Source organism: Mustelus asterias, chromosome 23, assembly GCF_964213995.1.
Source record: "Mustelus asterias chromosome 23, sMusAst1.hap1.1, whole genome shotgun sequence".
NCBI lineage: Eukaryota > Metazoa > Chordata > Chondrichthyes > Carcharhiniformes > Triakidae > Mustelus > Mustelus asterias.
Genome location: NC_135823.1, coordinates 66,037,792 through 66,057,315, shown reverse-complemented (window position 1 = coordinate 66,057,315; position 19,524 = coordinate 66,037,792). Strand labels below are relative to the sequence as shown.

At 44.4% G+C, this 19,524-nt stretch overlaps 1 protein-coding gene across 1 annotated transcript; it reads left to right on the top strand.

The window, feature by feature from the left end:
* The first annotated feature begins 3,866 nt into the window (after positions 1–3,866).
* On the top strand, positions 3,867–18,277 carry LOC144510854 (small ubiquitin-related modifier 3-like). The gene is made up of 4 exons (XM_078240836.1): positions 3,867–4,052; positions 10,172–10,315; positions 16,883–16,954; positions 17,966–18,277. The coding sequence occupies exons 1-4, from the start codon at positions 4,029–4,031 to the stop codon at positions 18,026–18,028; spliced, it is 303 nt and encodes a 100-aa protein (XP_078096962.1). The 5' UTR covers positions 3,867–4,028; the 3' UTR covers positions 18,029–18,277.
* The last annotated feature ends 1,247 nt before the right edge of the window (positions 18,278–19,524 follow it).

The window sequence follows — 19,524 nt, the reverse complement described above, 5'->3', positions numbered from 1 at the left end:
TTGGACCTTATGCTTGAAGGAAGGAGCTGAAGATGGTTGGGCCTAGGACACTACCCTGAGGAACTCCTGCAGTGATGTCCTGGAACTGAGATGATTGACCTTCAGCAGCCACAACCATCTCTTTCCCAAAAAGGCACTGCCTAGCAGCTGTGGAGCACAACCTTAATGAAGACAATGCCCCAGAGACTCATGTCTGGGACCAGGCAGGATGTACATATTCAACAGCCTGTCAAAAGTGGCAGCGGAGATTGACAAAGAAAGATTAAAAGCCTCCATCTTGGACTGAAATAAATTTTGGGTAAATCAAGATAACCAAGCCCCACTGTTGGCTGCCATTTCTCAGCCCCTTCTAATTAAGAGATACAGGGAAGCAACCTATGTGAGTTAGTGCTTACTGATAGCGAGGTATCATTTTCTATTTTAAAAACAAGCCCAAACTTCATACTGCTGGGTGAAAAAATAGTGCATACAGTACAGAAAAAAGGGAAAATTACACTTTTTAAGAATTCCCATAATTCATACAATGAGGGTTAATAATGTAGAGGTTATTGTAGAGGTCTAACAGCAAATTCCTTAATTAAAAGAGATAAGTTATGTGAATTATTATGGGGGGCAGTGCCGGGAAGAGAAAGGAAATGCATCATTATCAGAGGAACACAAATGGACACCATGGTGGCACAGTGGTTAGCACTGCTGCCTCACAGCGCCAGAGACCTGGATTCGACTCCCGGCTTGGGTGACTGTGTGGAGTTTGCACATTCTCCCCGTGACTGCATGGGTTTCCTCCGAGAGCTCCGGTTTCCTTCTACAGTCCGAAAGAGTGCTGGTTAGGGGCATTGGCCATGCTAAATTCTCCCTCAGCATACTTGAACAGGCGCCGGAGTGTGGTGACTAGGGGATTTTCACAGTAACTTCATTGCAGTGTTAATGTAAGCCTACTTGTGACTAATAAATAAACTTAAACTTACAGCAGAAAATGAGTAGGTCCTTTCCAACCATGTTATGAAAACCAGTGGTGGTCCAAGAGTGAATGGCCAACATTGCAAAAGCTGGAAGGGTCAACAGGGCACACACCACAACAAGTATTCCTCTCAGACCTCATAATCCTGAAAAAAGCATCAATGGAATATTTCACAGATAAATAAATGAGATAACTTTACATTAATTGAGGCAAGTACTAGCTTTCAGAGTGCCCAGGGTTGGATTGTAGGTCAAGGTGGCTGAACTAATTCATTAAATCAATCTTTTTAAAACATTAATAAGATTCAAGTTTGGAGGTAAGACACTTTCTACACTTTCTTATTTTTAAAATTTTTACAATTGCCCGTATTTTCTGCCTTTATTGATATTTCCTCTTTTTTTCCTGAAAGCACATGACCATTATTGCGCAGCCAGACTTAGTAATGAATGAAACCACCAGCCATACACAAGATGCATTCAAAGTTTGCTCCTTTTCGAACAGCATGAGTGATGATGGGATGCCATATTGGAGAGAACAGCCAGGATGGGGGTGAGAGCAAAGTTTTGAATGGACAGAGGGGCATCAAAAGCAAGAGAGAAGGGAGATTTTGAGCAGCTGCTGGTGGAAGCAAAGCTAAAGACCTGGCGATCCGCACCTTAATAACACCGTCATAAACAACTTGGGTAAAGAGTGTGTGCTCCATCAGTAATTGCAGAAAGGAAGAGGTTAGGAAGGGGGTAGGTGGATGTGGGTGGTCACAGATACAAGGAAGTGGCTGGAGATGGCCACTTCTGTGATTGAGGCTATGAGAGAGTAGGGTAAGTAGGAGGGAGGAGAATCCAAATTAATTTGGATAATAAGACACTAAGGTCATGGATAAGTGCAAAGGACATGCATATCTGCCAAATAAGACCAGCCCTAATGTCTTTCCCCATACAAACTATTTTTAAAGGCAGAAAGCTCCATCTGTTGGCTAAGCTCAGAACTATCAAATGCAACCATGTGAATGGGTTTCACAATGTTCATTTATTTCACTTACAATTTAGTTTTGAGGTCAGTAAGCATTCATCTGCAGCCCACTGTAAAAAAAATCTATTAGTTAAATGTGTAAGACTGTCAGTAATTAAAAAGAGATTCTTAAACTATCCTGTCACATTATTTTCTGATGTGGAGATGCCGGCATTGGACTGGGGTGGGCACAGTAAGAAGTCTCACAACACCAGGTTAAAGTCCAACAGGTTTATTTGGAATCACGAGCTTTCAGAGCGCTGCTCCACTCACCTGATGAAGGAGCAGCACTCCGAAAACTCATGATTCCAAATAAACCTGGTGGACTTTAACCTGGTGTTGTGAGACTTACATTTTTTTCTGCATCACCATAAATAAATAACCATGGTAATGTTTTAACATGGGAGAAGGGACCACATCAGTGATGGAGTGCAGTTCAAGCATTTAAAACTGCAGGCGTCCACAATTGTTAATTTCATTCACATTTTACTGAAGCCACCTCCTCCTTTAGGTACCAGGCCTTAAGAGGGTGTTGATGACTATTGGTCCATAATTATGCTTGACAAAGGACCTGCAGTGGCTTGCTGTTGCCTTCTGCAGAGGTCAGGACACCACTACTGCACAACACTTTAAATTAAAGTTCACTCCAAGCTCCATCTAGATCTATTTCTATCTATAATGTGATAACTATCCCAACAATACTTTTCACTGTATCCCAATACATGTGACAATAATAAATCTTCTATCTGCAGCAAGACATTCTGGCCTCAGATCAGCCTCAGTAGTCACCTACATACTCACTGGAACTTGTCCCATTGCTAATTACCCGCAGAGAAGGTTTCATTTGATTTATTATTGTCACATGTATTAGTGTAGTGAAAAGTATTGTTTCTTGCGCACTATTCGGATAAAGCATACCGTACACAGAGAAGGAAGGGGGAGGGTGCAGAATGTAGTGTTACAGTGATAGCTAGGGTGTAGAGCAAGATCAGCCATTAGGTAGGTCCATTCAAAAGTCTGATGGCAGCAGGGAAGAAGCTGTTCTCGAGTCAGTTGGTATGTGACCTCAGAGTTTTGTATCTTTTTCCCGACGGAAGAAGGTGGAAGAGAGAATGTCCGGGGTGCATGGGGTCCTTAATTATACTGGCTACTTTTCCGAGGCAGCAGTAAGTGTAAACAGAGTCAATGGATGGAAGGCTGGTTTGTGTGATGGATTGGGCTACATTAATGACCCTTTGTAGTTTCTTGCAGTCTTGGGCAGAGCAGGAGCCATACCAAACTGTGATATAACCAAAAAGAATGCTTTCTATGGTGCATCTGTAAAAATTGGTGAGAGCCGTAGCTGACATGCCAAATTTCCTTAGTCTCCTGAGAAAGTAGAGGCTTTCGAAACTATAGCATCAGCGTGGAGGGATCTCGCCTTTCCTTCTCCCCTATGTACTCTATGAATGGTATGCTTTGTCTATATAGCATGTAAGAAACAATATTTTTCACTGTATACTAATACATGTAAGAGTTTTAACAACAGCAGGTTAAAGTCCAACAGGTTTATTTGGTAGCAAATGCCATTCTACGCATACTAATACATGTGACAATGATAAATCAAATCAATCAGTGTCCTGAAGACAAATCTTTGTTCGATTCCTAGAGGCTCCAGGCCAATCCTGGAGAGTTGGCAACACAAGACAAATGTGCCCTTTGGGCGGGAGAGGAGTTGGAAACACGTGACCTGAGGCAGAGGGGCGGGGCCGTCTGAAAACACGTGACCCCAGGGGGCGCCTGGAAACACGTGATCCAGGGGCGGGGCGGCGCCAGAAAGCACGTGATCCGGGGGCGGGGCGACGCCTGAAAGCACGTGACCTCCGGTGCGGTGAGAACGGCGCGACGCAGGCAACGTGATCCTTTGTGAGGTTGTCAGGCACGTGACCAGGCGGCGGGCCAATGGGCGGGCGCGGCTGGGAGCGCGCGCTGGGACACGAGGGAAGGCCGCGAGACAAGGAGCGGAAGCGAAGAGGCCCGGCCGCCATTGAAAAGCCCGCAGTCAGAGCACAGCGCCGAAATGGCCGAGGAGAAAGCCAAGGGGGTGAGCGCACTGGGGCCGGGCGGGGGGGCTAGTTAGCTAATGCTCGGAGGGCCAGCTATCCCTCTGGTTTACTGGCGCGGTCCGGGACGGAGGGGTCGGGCTGGCCGCCCGGAGCCACTGTGTGAATTCGAGGCCTACACCGCGTCGCTTCCAGTTCACCCTCCCCGCCGCACCGCTGGAGGTGCGGGGCGGCCTTTCCTGCTCTGTAAAGCCGGGGAAAGGGGGAGGGGGGGGGAACATCTAAAGTCGCTGGGTGAAGGCCCGAACTGCATCCCCGGGCTCAGGTTGCAGGCGGCCTGCCCGTGCCCTCCGGGTATCTCTCAAACGCAGCTTCATTGCAGAGCAGACCCGCCGCCATCCGCTCACTGATGCCTCTGCCGAATATATCTATTCGTTATTTTGCTTTATTCCCGTGTTTGCAAATGGACAATTGGATTTCATTTCGACACAGACATCAATTCAAACCAGAAAGCTGCGATTGGATGCGGCTTGTTCACTCCAGGCCATAACTGCACCATATTTTAATTCAGTCCAGAGTTAGGATTAAAAAAACAAGACGTTGCTCGATGCATAAACATGTTAGTGCCCTAAAGAACTTGCATTTACCCTTTCCTAATCGGAGGCTATTTTTAAAATCTTTCACATGTCTGGGGACTTACAGAACTTGGTGCATGAAGTGAGGTTCCAGCACAGATGATCTGGAAGAATAAACTACTTTATTGTGTAAAATCTGGATTATAAATTGCCACTATTTAAATTCTTGAATTTAGGCACTTTTTTTCTTGAAGAGGGGGAAAACATGCATACATAGATTTAAGAGTAGTTTTGTTTTGTAGGAGGTAGTGTAAGCATTTTAATGGGGAGCATTTTACTCTTTTAAAATGCCCTTTTATGTATCTTAATGATTTGTGTAATTTTGTGGTGTTACATCGTCATTCTACATTTGCAATGTTTTCACATTCTTCACAATCAACATTTTATTTCCTGCATTCCAATGAATTTTTCATTTTGTATGGTGAATAAAATAAATGTGTGATACTATAGTTAGCTGTTTTTTTTTAAAAAAAACAATGTTTTTGGGAAATTTGTATTTGACAAATTGCAAGAACAAGTCATCCTAGATTTCTTAAATTCAAAAGATTGGATGCTAGAAATCCGTTATAACGAAATGTTGGAAGAACTCAGCAGGTCAGGCAGCACCTGCGAAGAGAAAAATAGTGACCTTTTTTGGATAATCGATCTGAGGCATAACTCTTCTGTTTGCTCCACAAGGCCTATTGAGTGCTTCCAGCAATTTTCTGTGTTTATCCTAAATTACACGCTCTTCAAATATTTCCAAATATAGTCCAAAGATGTGTGGGTTAGGCTAATTGGCCATGCTAAATTTCCCCTAGTGTCAGGGGAATCGGCAGGGTAAATATATGGGGTTACGGGAATAGGACCTGAGTGAGCTTGTGGTCAGTGCAGACTTGATGGGCTGAATGGTCTCTTTCTGCGCTGCAGGGATTCTATGACTTGTTTTGTCACTAAGTCTTGAACTTTCAACAAATTCGTCATTTTATCCTCGCAGCATTACCTGCTGTGCTCCTACCTGACACCCATTTGTACTTCTATTATCTCTGGCCTTGATTCCAGCATTTTGCATCCCTACACCATCCAAAACTATGCTGCTGCTTGTTCCAACATTTAAATTCTGCCTGTCCATTATACAAGCCAGCAATGTCTAACATTATCGAGGGGGTGGGGGAATTATACAAGCACAGCAGTACAGATTCCTCTTTTTTTGCCTCAGAACACAAGACTTCAGCATAGTTTATGATAGATGTGCGAGTTGTATCATAAACTGCTACCAAAAGTATGGTCCTGTTGAATCTATTACATTATACTGAAGCTCTTGATGATCTTCAATGTGGTTGTTGGAGCATAAACCATTTTAACACTGAATTTTCAGTCATGCATTCTTGGTTATTTCAACTTTATTGAGATTGTTGGACTGAATGGTCGTTCTTTCAGATGCCATTTAATTTGGACTAGAATCAAAGCCTTGTTCTATAAAACAATCCACAATCCTAACATTTTCTTCTAAGCAGGGTATTGTTATCCAGACACTAATAATATTGCTGTTTAGTTTGTTAAGGAACTCCATCCTTTCCCCCAGAAAGCAAAATTATAACCATTGTGTTCCACTGGGAGTAGGAAATGTTTTCACTTGCATGAGTAATAGTGTCAGGTTTTGTTTCTGTATGCAGGCAAGTGGAGGAAAAGCCACTGACTTCTGCTGGGATTCCAAATTAAAGCTGCCAGGCAGCAAAAAAAACAGCTAAGATTGCCTTTCATATGTACTAGACATAATTGCCAAAAGGGGTGCAGTTGATTTGGATAATATTCCAAACCCTGTCAAAAACAGAACTTGCATTTTTACGGTGCCTACAGTGTAGAAAAAAATATTAATCCAAGGCACTGAGCAGAGAAGGATTTAGTGAAAAGGTTGGTTATGGATAGCATTGAGAGATAATAGCAGAGATTTGAGGAGGAACTTCCAAATAGTAGGTCTGAAGTAGCTGAAGGCTTTGTCACCAATGGGTTTGTACTCATTGGAGTTTAGAAGGATGAGGGGGGATCTTATTGAAACTTACAGGATACTGCGAGGTCTGGATAGAGTGGATGTGGAGAGGATGTTTCCACTAGTAGGAAAAACCTGAACCAGAGGGCACAACCTCAGGCTAAAGGAACAATCCTTTAAAACAGAGATGAGGAAGAATTTCTTCAACCAGAGAGTGGTGAATCTGTGGAACTCTTTGCCGCAGAAGGCTGTGGAGGCCAGGTCATTGAGTGTCTTTAAGACAGAGATAGATAGATTCTTGATTGATAAGGGGTTATGTGGAAAAGGCAGGAGAATGGGGATGAGAAAAATATCAGCCATGACTGAATGGCAGAGCAGACCCGATGGGCCGAGTGGCCTAATTCCGCTCCTATTTCTTATGGATTGTTGAGGATGGGGGAGTGGATGAGGAATGTACAATAAATCAGTTAGCAGATGTGGGACCTCAGGAGGTTGTTAGAGATACCAGGGGACAAGTCTGGAGCTTTGAACATATTGGAAAAAAGTTTAAATTTATTATTGGACATCGAGCCCCTGCCTAATCAAGTCAGCAATGGGAGGGAGAACTGCACTGTTGGAGGTGCTATCCTTCAGATGAGACTTTCAACCAAGGTCCCGCTGCTTGTTTGAGTGACTGTAAAAGGCACTGTTTTTGGGGAAGAATTAGGGGGGGTTATCCCCGATGTCCTGGTCGAAACAGGTTATCTAGTCGGTGTTACCTTGCTGTTTTATTAACAATGTTGGCAGAGTACAGGTGGTTAGTCGTGTGTTGCCAGCATAACCAGAGCAGATAATGGTCAAGTGGGGACTTGGGACAGGAAGCGGTCAGTGGAGTTTTGGAGGTGCAGGGCTTGGAGGAAATGATCCCAAATATTATGAGAGCAAGAGCTGGGGTACGGTAGGGGCACAAACTGGCAGTGTTGTCACACTGAGGTTTGAGCTTTTGGGCAGCACAGTGGTTAGCACTGCTGCCTCACAGCGCCAGGGGCCCGGGTTCATTCTGGCCAGGGTCACTGTGTGGAGTTTGCATGTTCTCCCTGTATCTGCGTGTCTGGGTTTTCTCCCAGAGTCCAAAGATGTATGGGTTAGGTGGATTGGCCATGCAAAATTGACCTTGGTGTCAGGGGGATTATCCAGGGTAAATATGTGGGGTTACGGGAATAGGGCCTGGGTGGGATTGTGGTCAGTGCAGAGTCGATGGGCTGAATGGCCTTCTGCACCATAGGGATTCTATGAAAGGCAACGGGTTTGGTGACATACAAGATGTATCCCTGAAACTAGCAATGAAATGCAACGGAAGACTAGTAATACGAAATGAAACCAAAACGCCAATGCTAGGAATACTCAGCAGGCCAGCTATCTGCAGTATTTTGGTTTGGTGAGAAACGGATTTGTGTTCTTTGTTCTCCACCCAGTTTAGACTTTTATCCATTATTGATACTTCAGTGCATCATGTGCGAATCTTCAGAAGGGGAGAAAGAATATTGACAGATCACAGATCTACATCTTTGTTTATCAGTGTGCATTATGTGCAGTATGTTTCTGGAGGTCCCATTGATTTTAATTTTCTCACATGGGCTCTGCTGCAGCAGTCCTGCACCATTATATCTGCTGTCCCCCAAGGATCTGTTCTTGACTCCACCTCCAATTTCTCATCTGCATGCTGCCAGTAAATGGCACCCAACTAGTTCTACCTCACCAATAACTTTCACTCACTGTCCCTAATTGTCAGAATACTTGCCTGATGCAGCATCCCTCTCCCTGGTAACTGTTTGAGGCTGTACCAGACTGTTCGCAAATATATTTGACTCCAAGGTGTGATTCCAACTACTTAATCATGTCCTCACTAAGATTGCCAGTAACATTTAGGTAAACCTGAAAAATAAAACAATATTGGATCCTGCATCAATCATACCAGTTCCATACTGCTTTGCTAACACGCAATTTGCGTGTTTGGTTTTAACCTAGTTAGAAGTCCAGATAGGAATTCAGGCATAGTACGTGAAGTATTTTTCCTGATGCAAATGCCACTCCTGCCTCAGCTCATCTGCTGAAACCCTCATCCATGTTGCCTCTAATCGTGACTGGAGTCAGCTAGCTCGGAAGGCTGGTTCATGATGCGGAGCAACACCAACAGTGCCGGTTCAATTCCTGTACCGGCTGAGGTTATCTATGAAGGTCCCGCCTTCTCAATCTTGCCTCAAGCCTGATGATCCTCAAGTTAAATCACCACCCGTCAGCTCTCTCTCAAAGCCAGAGCAGCCAATGGTGCTCTGGGACTATGGCGACTTCCAGTCATGACTAATCCAGCCTCTCATCTTCCTCACTGTATAAAATTAAGCTCATCCAAAGCACAACCCATTTCCTAGCTGGTATCATCTTTTTCATCCATCACCCTTGTGGTCGCTGACCTACATTAGCTCTTGGTTAAGCAATTCATCAAATTATAAAATTCTTATCCTTGGTTTTCAGGCCCCCTCTGTGGCCTAAATCTTTCTATCTTCGTGACCTCTTCCGTCTGGCATATTTACAATCCCCCAATTTGTCTCTTGTGCAGCCCCAATTTTAATCTTTCCACTGGTCTGCCTGTCTTAAACTCTGGAATTTTCTCCCTAAATCTCTGTTTTACTTAACCTTCCTTTAAGATGCCCCTTAAAATCCACCTCTTTGATCAAGTTTTTGGTCCTCTAACCTAATATCCTCTTATGTGGCTCAAATTTTGTCAGATCCATGCTCCTGTGAAGCATCTTTGGATGTTTTGCTGCAATGAAGGTGCTACGTGAATGCAAATTGTTCTGTGAAGAGTACAAGCAGTTGAAGTCTTTAGAATCTTTAAAGGTGATAGGACAGAGTGTATGGTGTTTCTTAATCAGAACATCTGCCTGCGAAAATAGATCAATTGTCCACTTAATTATTCTGGAAATTAAATTTGCTCTTTCTGGTGAGGTCTAGATATTATAAACGGTCAATGTTTGCGTCAGGAAAAATACTCCATGTACCATACCTGAATTTCTATCTGCACTTCTAACTAGGTTAAAACCAAACACGTGAATTGCGAGTTAGCAAAGCAGTATGGAACTGGTATGATTGATGCAGGATCTATATTGTTTTATTTTTAAGGTTTACCAAAATGTCACTGGCAATTGGAAGATTATATTTAAAGCAATGCATAACTTGAATCATAGAAACCCTACAGTGCAAAAGGAGGCCATTCAGCACATCGGGTCTGCACCGACAACAATCCCACCCAAGCCCTATCCCCATCACCCCATATATCTACCCCGCTAATACTTCTAAGCTACGCATCCTGGGACACTAAGGGGCAATTTAGCATGGCCAGTCAACCTATCCCGCACATCTTTGGAGATGTGTATAGTTCCGTGTTTCTTTTTGAACACTTGGCTTTTCCCACATATTGATACACTGCTAGTATTCGAGCAGCTCGTTAAGTGTGGCTTACCTTTTTTTTGTAGTTCTGGATATTGACTTTTAAATGTGTTCTTGATCCTGATTTTAGGAAAACGTTAAAAGTGAAGGGAATGACCACAGGAATGACCATATTAACCTGAAGGTGGCTGGACAAGATGGTTCAGTCGTACAATTCAAGATAAAGAAGCAAACACCGCTGAGCAAACTGATGAAAGCGTACTGTGAGCGACAGGTTAGTGCTGATGGACTGAAATAAGTGTAGTCGGTACGTGTTTGGAATATGTACTGACTACAGAATATGTGCACTAGCATCGCAGCTAGTGCTAATAGCTTGTCAGCTTTTATCCAGAACAGCAACTGGAAGTATTGTACAGAAATATGTTCAGTTTGCTATGCTGTGTCACCTTGTTCCCTTGCCGAGCTGTGAAGCTGTTCTTCAAATTATGGATCGGCTGTTTTGTAACGGACAAAGTGACACGAGTAAAACGCTGCAGATGCTGGAAATCTGACCTAAAGATAGAATATTCTGGAAGTAATCATCATGTCAAGCAGCATCTCTCCTTTGAGGGGGGGAACAGGAGTTAACCTTACAGGCCAGCGACCTTTCACCAAAACAGATGAGCAATTCAACCACAGAAGAACATCAACCCTGAACTGTTCATTCCTATCTCCACTCAGATGCTGAATATTTCCAGCCCTTTCTGTTTTTATTCAAGGCCAAAGTGGTGTGTTTCCTCTTTCTTTCTGCCCTGGGAGTCAGCTTCAGCCCCAGCAAACCAATCCTCCAAAGCATAGTGTTAAAAGTAGTGATTTGAGATGGTTTTCCTATTCGTTGACGTTGCTAGTGGCCTGTAAGGAGTTGGCAGCATCAGTGTTCAGAGTAAATAGGTGGGTTTCCATCTGGAAGGGGAGAGGGACACCTGTTTTCATTTTGGACTCCAGTGTAAATCAATTTTCCATCAAAACATTTTAAGCGGCAGCTTTAAAGCGCAGGTTTGTTTTAGAGTTGATTTTGGCTGCTACGGAAACCACTAATGGTTTTGGGATTTCTTTATTCCAGATGTGTTTTGACTTGAGTATTTTGTAGGTATGTCCTAACTCTGTGTCCAGAATGTTTTCACTTGCCTTTTGCTTTCAAAGCTGATCCTTTATAAAGTAAATGAGGTATAAAAATGCCTTACAACTTAAACTCCCTTTATTTAAGTGTGCACTGTACTAAGTTATGGCTGCTCTTGTGCTGAAAAAGAAAATTAAGTCACTGGATGATTTTTTAAAAACTAAATATTGAATTTATGTAGTACGTTCTTGCATCACGCAGAAACACCCCGAAGTGATCATGTAATGAACTGTTTAAGCTCTGGACAAGGTCCCAACAACAGCAGGGTTAAATGTCCGTGTAATTATTTTTGTTTAGCTGAGCAGCACGCTGAACAAGTATATTGCTTAGTTGATTCATGTCACATGTGAAGAGCAGAACTTCTGATGTAGCACAGCTTCTGTCTGAGTCATAGAATCCCTACGGTGCAGAAGGAGGCCATTCGGCCCATTGAGCTAGCACCGATAACTATCCCACCCAGGCCCTATCCTCGTAACCCCAATGTATTTACCCTGCTAATCCCCCAAACACTAAGGGGCAATTTAGCACGGCCAATCCACCTAACCAGCATAGCATCCAGACTGTGGGAGGAAACCGGAGCACCCGGAGGAAACCCATGCAAACACGGGAAGAACGTGCAAACCCCATGCAGACAGTCACCCGAGGCTGGAATTGAACTCGGGTCCCTGTGCTGTGAGGCAGCAGTGCTAACCATCGTGCCGTCCATATGCTCAAGTCCTGGAGCAGTTTTGATACTAAAACCTAACTAGAGGTGGAAGTTACTAGTTGGACCAGGCTAACATTGTGTCTGAACGCTTGAAGCATTCAAAATGGTGCTCAACTTGGAATACTGCTAATTTTGCTAGAGTTTAGTTGATTATAAGATATATGGTACAGAATACTAGAAAATATCGAGATGTTGATTACTTGGAAGCAAAGAGAACTGGATTGATACCCCGGGATCTAAAATTGCACTGCAGATTTGGAATCAATTACTGGTACCTGGGTTCCATAAAGGAGGTGCAGTTAAATAAGGGGCAATATTAACAGTGACAAGAGAATCCTGGGTGGCTTCAATCAACCCAACATCAACTGTGATACTCAAAAGCAGTTCGTCAATGTAATATGTGATTGCTTTTCTGATCACACACGGTGTCTAGGCAAATCATGATATGATTCATAACAGCATTTATAGTTTGGCTAGAAGGGAATTAGGGACCATAATTGACTCATGATTCAATATTGAAATAATCAATCAATCAGAAATGGCAGTTACAGGCTAAATAAAGACTTTTAAAGGACAAACTACAAAGGAATGGACAAAATATTAACAAACTATTCATTCAGTTTAAGAGAGGTGTTTTAAAAATATATTGAACCTATTGGATGAATACAGAACTAAGAAATTAGTCAACTAAACACTCAGGCAGTGGATAAAAGAAAATTGAAATTTGGGTGAATCATCGGAAGAGAGAAAAGGCTGAACATTAGGCGATGTGCATGTCCTTCCATATCCCCCTGAGGTTATAGAAACCAGAGAATGACATTTTCCAGTTTTATAACACCAAAAGAGTGAATATAAAATATTCTATGCTTTGTAAAAAGGATAAGAAATAAGGGAGAGCTGGATTCTCATTAGATGCGTAACACACTGCTCACTCCCATGTGCACACAGCTCGCTCGCTTTCTTGTGCGCACCTCCACACAGGCACTTCTCTCTCATGCGCGTGACCACACAGGCCACACCTCAACTCCCATGCCCAGGCATTCCTCCCACCCCTCTAGTGCGCGCATGCATGTCCATAGGCACTCTTCTCACCCCTCTCGCATGCGTACACGGGCACTCCTCCCTTCTCTCACGCACGTACACGGGCACTCCTCCCGCCTCTCGCGCGTGTACATGGCCGCTCCTCCCACCTCTCGCGCGCGTACACGGGCACTCCTCCCGCCTCTGGCGCGCGTACCTGGGCGCTCCTCCCACCTCTCGCGCGCGTACACGGGCGCTCCCCCCGCCTCTCGCGCGCGTACACGGGCGCTCCCCCCGCCTCTCGCGCGCGTACACGGGCGCTCCTCCCGCCTCTCGCGCGCGTACACGGGCGCTCCTCCCGCCTCTCGCGCGCGTACACGGGCACTCCTCCCGTCTCTCGCGTGCGTACACGGGTGCTCCTCCCACCCCTCGCGCGGGTACACGGGCACCCCTCGCGCGGGTACACGGGCACTCCTCCCACCCCTCGCGCGCGTACACGGGTGCTCCTCCCACCCCTCGCGCGGGTACACGGGCGCTCCTCCCACCCCTCGCGCGGGTACACGGGCACTCCTCCCACCCCTCGCGCGGGTACACGGGCACTCCTCCCACCTCTCGCGCGGGTACACGGGCGCTCCTCCCGCCTCTCGCGCGGGTACACGGGCGCTCCTCCCGCCTCTCGCGCGGGTACACGGGCACTCCTCCCACCCCTCGCGCAGGTACACGGGCACTCCTCCCACCTCCCGCATTCTTTCTCTCTCCCAATCCATGACTGCTTCTTCCACTGCCCATAGCCGCTAGCGAGCCTATCAACAGCCAATGCATGAAGTTTCCCACCTCTGATTGGACAAGAGCTTCATAGCGTTTTTCAATTTTACACCTCGGTCTGGTCTACTGCAGAACCCCTGGAATCCAATGGGATGAAGCAGCAGTATAATATGAAGGGTACCATTCTTAGCAGTGTAGAGGATCAGAAGGACCTTGGGGTCCGGGTCCATAGGACTCTTAAATCGGCCTCGCAGGTGGAGGATGCGGTCAAGAAGGCGTACGGCGTACTAGCCTTCATTAATCGAGGGATTGAGTTTAGGAGTCGGGAGATAATGCTGCAGCTTTATAGGACCCTGGTTAGACCCCACTTGGAGTACTGCGCGCAGTTCTGGTCACCTCATTACAGGAAAGATGTTGAAGCCATTGAAAGGGTGCAGAGGAGATTTACAAGGATGTTGCCTGGATTGGGGGGCATGCCTTATGAGGATAGGTTGAGGGAGCTTGGTCTCTTCTCCCTGGAGAGACGAAGGATGAGAGGTGACCTGATAGAGGTTTACAAGATGTTGAGAGGTCTGGTTAGGGTAGACTCTCAGAGGCTATTTCCAAGGGCTGAAATGGTTGCTACGAGAGGACACAGGTTTAAGGTGCTGGGGGGTAGGTACAGAGGAGATGTCAGGGGTAAGTTTTTCACTCAGGGTGGTGGGTGAGTGGAATCGGCTGACGTCGGTGGTGGTGGAGGCAAACTCGTTGGGGTCTTTTAAGAGACTTCTGGATGAGTACATGGGATTTAATGGGATTGAGGGCTATAGATAGGCCTAGAGGTAGGGATATGATCAGCGCAACTTGTGGGCCGAAGGGCCTGTTTGTGCTGTGGCTTTCTATGTTCTATGTATCCCCCAGAATCTCGTTTCAGAAAGCTGTGTTAGAGGATCAGTGTGTGTGGGTAATACCTCCCCGCACACATTGACCCTCTAACACAGTTAGGTGTTAATTCTGCTGCTCATTTACTTTGGTGCCTTAGATTCAGAAACAACAATGTAAATCAGCAAGTGATATCTAACTAGGAAAGGACAGCTCTGAAATTGGTGACAAATGAGTGGCAGATTAAATTGAATGCGGGTAAATGTGAAGCACTGAACATCGATGGCACAAATAAGGTGCCAAGGTTAGATCCCAGGGTGGCCCCAGAGGTGACACGGACATAATCAGAGGATTTTTCTGGAGCTATTCGACCTGCATTTAAATAGAACCAGCAAAGTGGTGTCCAAGAGAGATAGAGAAGAGAGAGTTGGGATAGGGTGTCATTAACTGCATCGAATGGTGCAGAGAGAATGAGTAGGGTTAAAGCACTGTTCATGGCGAACGTCATTCATGGCTTGTTGAGTTGTTTTATTTAGTAGTTGGGAGAAATTTGAATGGAAATTTACTGGAGTTGCAAGGTGACTATGTTCAGTTGCTAGGAACCTTTAATTGGCATTTATAAAATGGTTCTAAGAACAACTCAGCCAGTCCTACTCTCCATCTTTTCCCTGTAGCCCTGCTAAAAACAGTCCCCGCTTTGATGTGAATCTATCCACGTCACTGCAGTCTCTCATCCACAGAACCATTGAGTAAATCTTTTTGCACCCTCTCCAAAGCCTTCACACCCTTCCCAAAGTGCGGTGCTCACAAAAGGACACACTGCTTCCGTTCAGGGCAAAGAGTGTTTTGTAAAAGCTCATCATAGCTGCCTTATTTTTGTACTCTATGCCTAGGATCCCATATGCCTTGTCAACAGCTTTCTCAGCCTGCACAGCCACCTTCAATGATTTGTCCACCTATACCCCTGGGTCCTTCGGCTCCTGTATCCTTTATTGCCTTTGTTCCCATTCGAGATCCAGATCTGATCCAAAGCCAGTGCTCCAATGTTCTGGAATTGTGAGTACTGATAGTTCACAGCTGCCAAGCTGAGGCTGCAGAAATTATTTTTTTAAATACTCCTGGAGGTTCGTTGAGAAGGTGTTTTTTTGGGTGGGGTGGGGGGAGAAGCTGCTCTGAAATAGCACCACTTGGATCATACAGGAAACGACCTTAAGATGAATCTCAGGAGCACAATGAGATTACCGACTCCATTAACTTACTGACATTAAGTGAAACAATATTAACCAGGACAACTTTAAACAAGTTGCTCGACTTATCCTTGCATGTCTTTTGTACGAGAGTGTAGCATTTGCAATTCTCTAATCCTGTGGCACCATCCCCCAAATCTAATGTGGACTGAAATATAACGACCAGTGCCTCCACATTTGCACCCTTAATTCCTTCAGTTTCCTCATGTCCTGCTGCTTTATTAATTTTAAGTACAGTTTGCCTTTCTAATGCCATCTCTTTTATCAATTTTAGTCATCCTGTGTCTCAGCCACCTCTTCATTCACTACAACTTTGGCAGCACCCTTTTCCTTTTAAAGATGGATGCATGATAATTTACAGGGGATAGCCGTAATGCAGAAATTATTTATCAAAACCACAAGTGACAAAATGGTAGGTTCTGTGTATGTGATGGAGTCTAATATCCACTGAGTAAAGTATTTCTCACAATCTTACCTAAGAAAAGTCAAGTGAATATATCCAACATTTTCTGTGAATGTAAGAATCTGACACTAAGAAGTCCCAGTTAGCCATTGTTTTGACCCAACACAAGAGAAAGATTTCTGGCACAAGTTATGAATCATCTGGTGTGTCTTGGAAATTATATACATCAAGACAATAAATGTGCTGTTCTGCCTTACTTTGCACACAAAGTCTGGCCTTGTTTGATAGGGAGTACAGGCTTAACCAATGGGGACTGGTTTGTATTGAGCACAAGGCAAAGTACCTTTGTATTGTTATTTAAACAAAAAGGCTGAAATCTTTGAAATGTGGCAGAGGCAGTTAAGATGGGGACTTGATATCAAATAGTTTTACCTGAGTATGTTTTGAATATTGCTTTAAAATGAGGCACAAAATGAGGAAAATTGAACTTTATAAGATATTCAGACTCCAATCACCCCAGACCTTTACAGTCAGCGTAGAGGGGTAAAGTATCTGTGAGGTGGAGCAGACCCAGGTTGCAGAAATGAAAGGACAGTACCTTGCTGCCCAATTTACGACCACCGAAGATGTGCCAGCCTGTTGTAATTTCTCATATTCTGACTGTATTTTTCTGCCTACAGGGCTTGCAGATCAGACAGATCAGGTTTCGTTTCGATGGGCAGCCAATAAATGAAACTGATACACCGGCTATGGTGAGTAGCTTCACAATGATTGGAAATAGCGGTGTGCCAGGGGATGAGGGATCATTTGGATTAAATTCTAATCTTCCGTAATGTCGGATTCCTGTCTTCAGTGAAACGTTGAACATTTAAACTCTTCTATGTGGCTCACCAATGTGTACTTTCCCCTCTTGATTCCTGCCCACCTAAATAGTCATGAGCGAATAAGAAGCACAAGTAGGGAATACAGTCGCTCGGGCCTACTTTGGCATTCAGCAAGATATAGCTGATTATAATCTTCGCCTCAGCTCCCCCTTCTTGCCTGTTTCCCACACCTCAGGACTCTTCTGTGGTTAAGATCTGTCACTCAGCCTTAAATATATGCATTTCCTGGAAAGTTAAAAGTTAAAGTTTATTTATTAGTCACAAGTAGGCTCACATTAACACTGCAATTAAGTTACTGTGAAACTCCCCAAGTTGCCACACTCTGGCGCCTGTTTGGATACATTGAGGGAGAATTTAGCGTAGCCCATTCACCTAACCTGCACATTTCCGGACTGTGGGAGGAAACCGGAACACCTGGAGGAAACCCACGCAGACACTGGGAGAACGTGCAAACTCCGCACAGACAGTGACCCAAGCCAGGAATCGAACCCAGGGTCCCTGGAGCTGTGAGGCAGCAGTGCTGACCACTGTGCCACCATGCTGCCCCTCAAAGGCTAGTACACCCATTCCAGATTGTCAGCGCATTCTGCCAAAGGGGATGTGGCAGCTGCATTTGAGATTTGTCATGAATGACACCAGCGTGTAGTGAGATGCAGGGTAGAAACATAGGCTCTACTCTTGGAGCTGGCATGGAGTATGGTTTTGTTGGGAATTCAAGGAAAACCGGTCAGAGTGGGGCAGGGAATTGCAGTGATAAAGGACGGTGGGAGAGAGAGAGAGAGAGATTATTTCTAGCACCTAGACACATCAATGTTGATTAATAATTTGTTTTATTGAACGGTTTGGATAGTAAATTATTTTTTCCCTATCCCCCCGCAGTTGGAAATGGAAGACGAAGACACCATTGATGTATTCCAGCAGCAGACGGGAGGAACCTGCTAACCTCATGACAGTAATTTAATGTAAATAACGTTCCACACAATGTACATGTTCTTGCATTTTACTCTATTTTGAACAATCTGCAACATTTGGGGCGATCGCTGTTATAAAAATGTTAGAGGGGGAGGGGTAAAGAGCTGTGTGACATCTCTGCAATAAATTGCTTTTTTTTTGCATTGTTTTACTTTCTGGATACAGGGAATTTTCTTTGTATTTTGGATTAATCCCAATAAAGTTGATCTTGTATGTACAGTGTTTGGTTATGTGTGTTATGGGTTATATTACTGAAAGAAGCAAAGTGAACAACTAGATTTTACATTGTAATGAACCCTTAGTGCAATTGCAGTGGGTGTTGGTACCATACTATGAACATTGTGTGTTGTTGGTCAGTTTTGTGGAGGGCAATCCTGTCTTTGCTGTGCGCACAAATGGCACAGCCTTCAGCTAATGGTACTGAGGCTAATTGTACTGCCCATATTGAGCATTCTGTGTTCATGTGTAAAAGCCATGGCAGTTTAGGACCAAGAGTTTAAATCCGTGCTATTGTGTGCCTGTCATAACAGTATTGATACTAGCCGAGCTTGATGCTCTAATTTGGAAACCAGTCTACCACTGCGGCAAACATGGCTTAAAATAGCCTTTCCCGAATCCACAACCGTCAAAAGTTTACTCGTACAAATCAGCAAATAGGAATTGTCCATGAAAAATGTGGTTGCTTGGCCTTTGTGGGGCAGATTGCCATGGATGAACAATTGCATGTGACTCAGAGGCTGTAATTTGGGCACTCCTGAACTAAAATAATGTATTTTGGGAGTTAGACCTGTAGCTTCCATAGTCTACATGGGAACCATGGTGGGCGGGGGTTTTAATCCAAGTACTAAAATATACACTTCTACAGAAGAAGAACTCTACTGAACAAATCTGACCTCAATTGCTACATTGTCGACTAATAGTTGATGAGACCCTTCTAATATAGGTAGGGATAGTTTGTACAGTTTTTCTTGGTATAGAAGTTGTGTAATTAAACTGGGAAATCCCATACTAGTTCAGATTTTGCTTTTGAGCAATGTGTCATTGTTAATGTATGCAACCATGTCTTTAACGTAATAAAACTTCACATGGGGGAAAAAAAACCCCAGTGTTAAAAGTTTCAAGTCTGCCTTGGGTATTCTCTTGAGTACAGTGATGCTTCCATAAGTAGTTTGAGCTCAGGGCAGAGATGAAAAGGACAGCACAGGCCACTTTTAATGTTCTGACACCTACAGAACCAGATGTAGTGATCACCTAAAGAAACTTGGGATCTGGTGATTGAACTGTTTAGGCCGATACTCTCTGGAATTTAGAAGAATGAGGGAAGATCAAATTGAGGTATTCAAGATGATAAAAGGTATGGATAAAGTAGATGTGGAGCGGATGCTTCCTCTTGTGGGGCATTCTAGGACGAGAGGTTTAAGGTCTTGGGATAAGGGGTAGCAAATTTAAAACAGAGTTGAGGAGAA